A 2,267-nucleotide genomic window follows, 5' to 3' on the forward strand; every position below is an offset into this window, starting at 1 on the left:
AGAGACTGAGGTCAAAGTTGGTGACCTCAGCAAATAGGGCTGTTTCCCTTCAGCCTCTGCCTCTCATCTCAGGGTTTAGAGGAAGGAGGGCTGCTGGGGTGGTGTGATGGAGAGGGGAGGAGGAGGAGGAATTGGAAGAGAGGAGCCTGAGCTGAGTCTTGCCCAGAGGCTAGGGGAAAGGTCCCAAACAAGCCTGGGCACAGAGGTAAGCAATTGCCCCAACTTGGGGCTGATGCAACCATTTCATTTCTTTAGAAAAGAGTTAAACATTTTCCTCCAAAATTATATTTGGAGAAGTAGCTCCTGTGTATTTGGCCATTTTGGAGGGCTGGCTCTGTTCAGTTCCTGTCTGGCTCTGGACAGACTCAGTTCCTGTCCACTTGGCTGGGGGCCCTGGACAGTGGAGCCCAGAACCGCCCCTGCCCCCGGATACCCTGCAGCCTCTGCCCAGAGGGATGCACTGCACTAATTCCATCTCCAGGGCTCTCTGAGGGCAGCACCCTGTGCCAGGCAAGGAGACACACCTCAGGGCCCTCGGGGGAGCTCTGACCTGACGCTGGATGCACAGCTGGATGGGGCACAGCTGGCTCGAATCTCAACCCCAAAGACTCAAAAGCAGAAATGTTCCCTGAAGCCCTGGTGGCACAGCCCTCCCTTTGCAGGATGAACACTGAGACCCAGAGAGAGGACTGGTCTTCAGAGGACTCAGAACCTTCCCAGCATCAGACACAGGTCCTCCTGCCTCCCTCCTGCTTCAGGTTCTACCAACTCCTGATCGAGGCCAGAACCACCCTGGGGAAGGGTCCCTTGGCTCCCAGTGTGGGAGCATCACGGATTACCTGCCTGCGAGAGCGGGATGTGGGCAGTGGATCCAGAGCCGCTGCCTGCCCAGATGCTGGAGTTTCCCCGGTGCTGCTGCCTATTTATCCTGCAAAGACCTCCTCCCACGCTTGTGAAACACAGGCGGGGACAACACTGGACTCTGTCCTCTGACTGGAAATGGGCAGATGACCATTCTTGGTAACAGGTTGGTCTGTTCAACAGGTTAAATCTATTTGAACAACCTAGTTACAGAAACCACTACCTTTTTGTTTGTTAAAACTGAAAATACATTTAAAAAATTTCCCTTGAGAGTGTTTTCTCCTGTTTAAGAAAACTCATTGAAGAGTATGTGAAAATTCAGAAAATTGTAAAAAAGGAGATTGAAAAATATCCCTGATTATTGTGATTTTTAAAACAATGTTGGTCTTGTTAGTTTCCCCCATGTTTATGATATCCTCACTGAGGACTGTGTAATAATCCAAGGACTGTAGAGACAGACGTTGGAAAACATTCCCTAGAGTTGTGTCACTCTGGGAATGCCCCATTAGCATTGTGTTGTTTCCTTTATAAGCCACCTCTCTCTAATTCGTGTATATGTGTGTACCTGTGTGTATGTGATAGGAATAGCCAAACACAGTCTCAGATATGTTTTAAGAGGTAATGCGCTTTGACTGCAGCAAGATTGACTTTCTCAGAGAGGGGGTGTGAGGGCGGTGAGAGGGCCTGGGGCCTCTGTTCTCTGGTACCATCTGTCTTTGGGGTTCTGCTGTGTCTCAGCCTTCATCCTTACCCCTTCCCTATTGCTTTACCCTAATAGCTAGTTGACCTTCATCTCTGGCTTTGAGGTCCCCTTAGATTTCTCTTTGAGCTAATCCCAGGTCTTTCTAGGGCTCATGGGAAAATCCTTCTCTTTTATCCCTCATAGTCACAACCCTCTATCTATGAAAACCCTTGACAGACCTTTGTGACCTGTAGGAGTTCCACCAAGCAGTTTGGAAACCACTGGCTTTGGACTGAATACCTCAATCAAAGAAGTACTCCTCACCAGGTGTGACCTCAAGCTTCTGCTGTTGCTGCTAAGCCGCTTCAGTCATGTCTGACTCTGTGCGACCCCGCCAGGCTCCTCCGTCCCTGAGATTCTCCAGGCAAGAGTACTGGAGTGGGTTGCCATTTCCTTCTCCAGGAGATCTTTCTGATCCAGGGATTGAACCCAGGTCTCCAGCATTGTAGGCAGACGCTTTACTGTTTGAGCCACCAGGGAAGTCTTGCTGCCACCTCTAAGTACTAAGTAAATACTTGTTGACTGTAAAGCATTGATATGACTGAGAAGGTTTTGGCCTCACCCTTCCTGAAATGAAAGCTTGCATCCTTTCAGGCACCAAATATTTCCAGAATAGCTACGCATTTTTAAGCTACACAGAATCCCAACGAAACAGTGGATGAAA

General features: G+C 49.4%; 1 protein-coding gene across 1 annotated transcript in view; it reads right to left on the reverse strand.

The window, feature by feature from the left end:
• LOC120875692 (serpin A3-8-like) overlaps positions 1-1,606 on the reverse strand; it is an 8,413-nt gene extending 6,807 nt beyond the window's left edge. Inside the window, exons 1-2 of the mRNA XM_040257612.1 lie at positions 1,546-1,606; positions 840-895 (exon numbers count right to left, since the gene is read on the reverse strand). Coding sequence (XP_040113546.1) covers positions 840-895; positions 1,546-1,606 — 117 coding nt within the window. The remainder of the gene's footprint in view (positions 1-839; positions 896-1,545) is intronic.
• Positions 1,607-2,267: the final 661 nt, after the last annotated feature.

Source organism: Oryx dammah, unplaced genomic scaffold, assembly GCF_014754425.2.
Source record: "Oryx dammah isolate SB20612 unplaced genomic scaffold, SCBI_Odam_1.1 HiC_scaffold_16, whole genome shotgun sequence".
Taxonomy (NCBI): Eukaryota; Metazoa; Chordata; class Mammalia; order Artiodactyla; family Bovidae; genus Oryx; species Oryx dammah.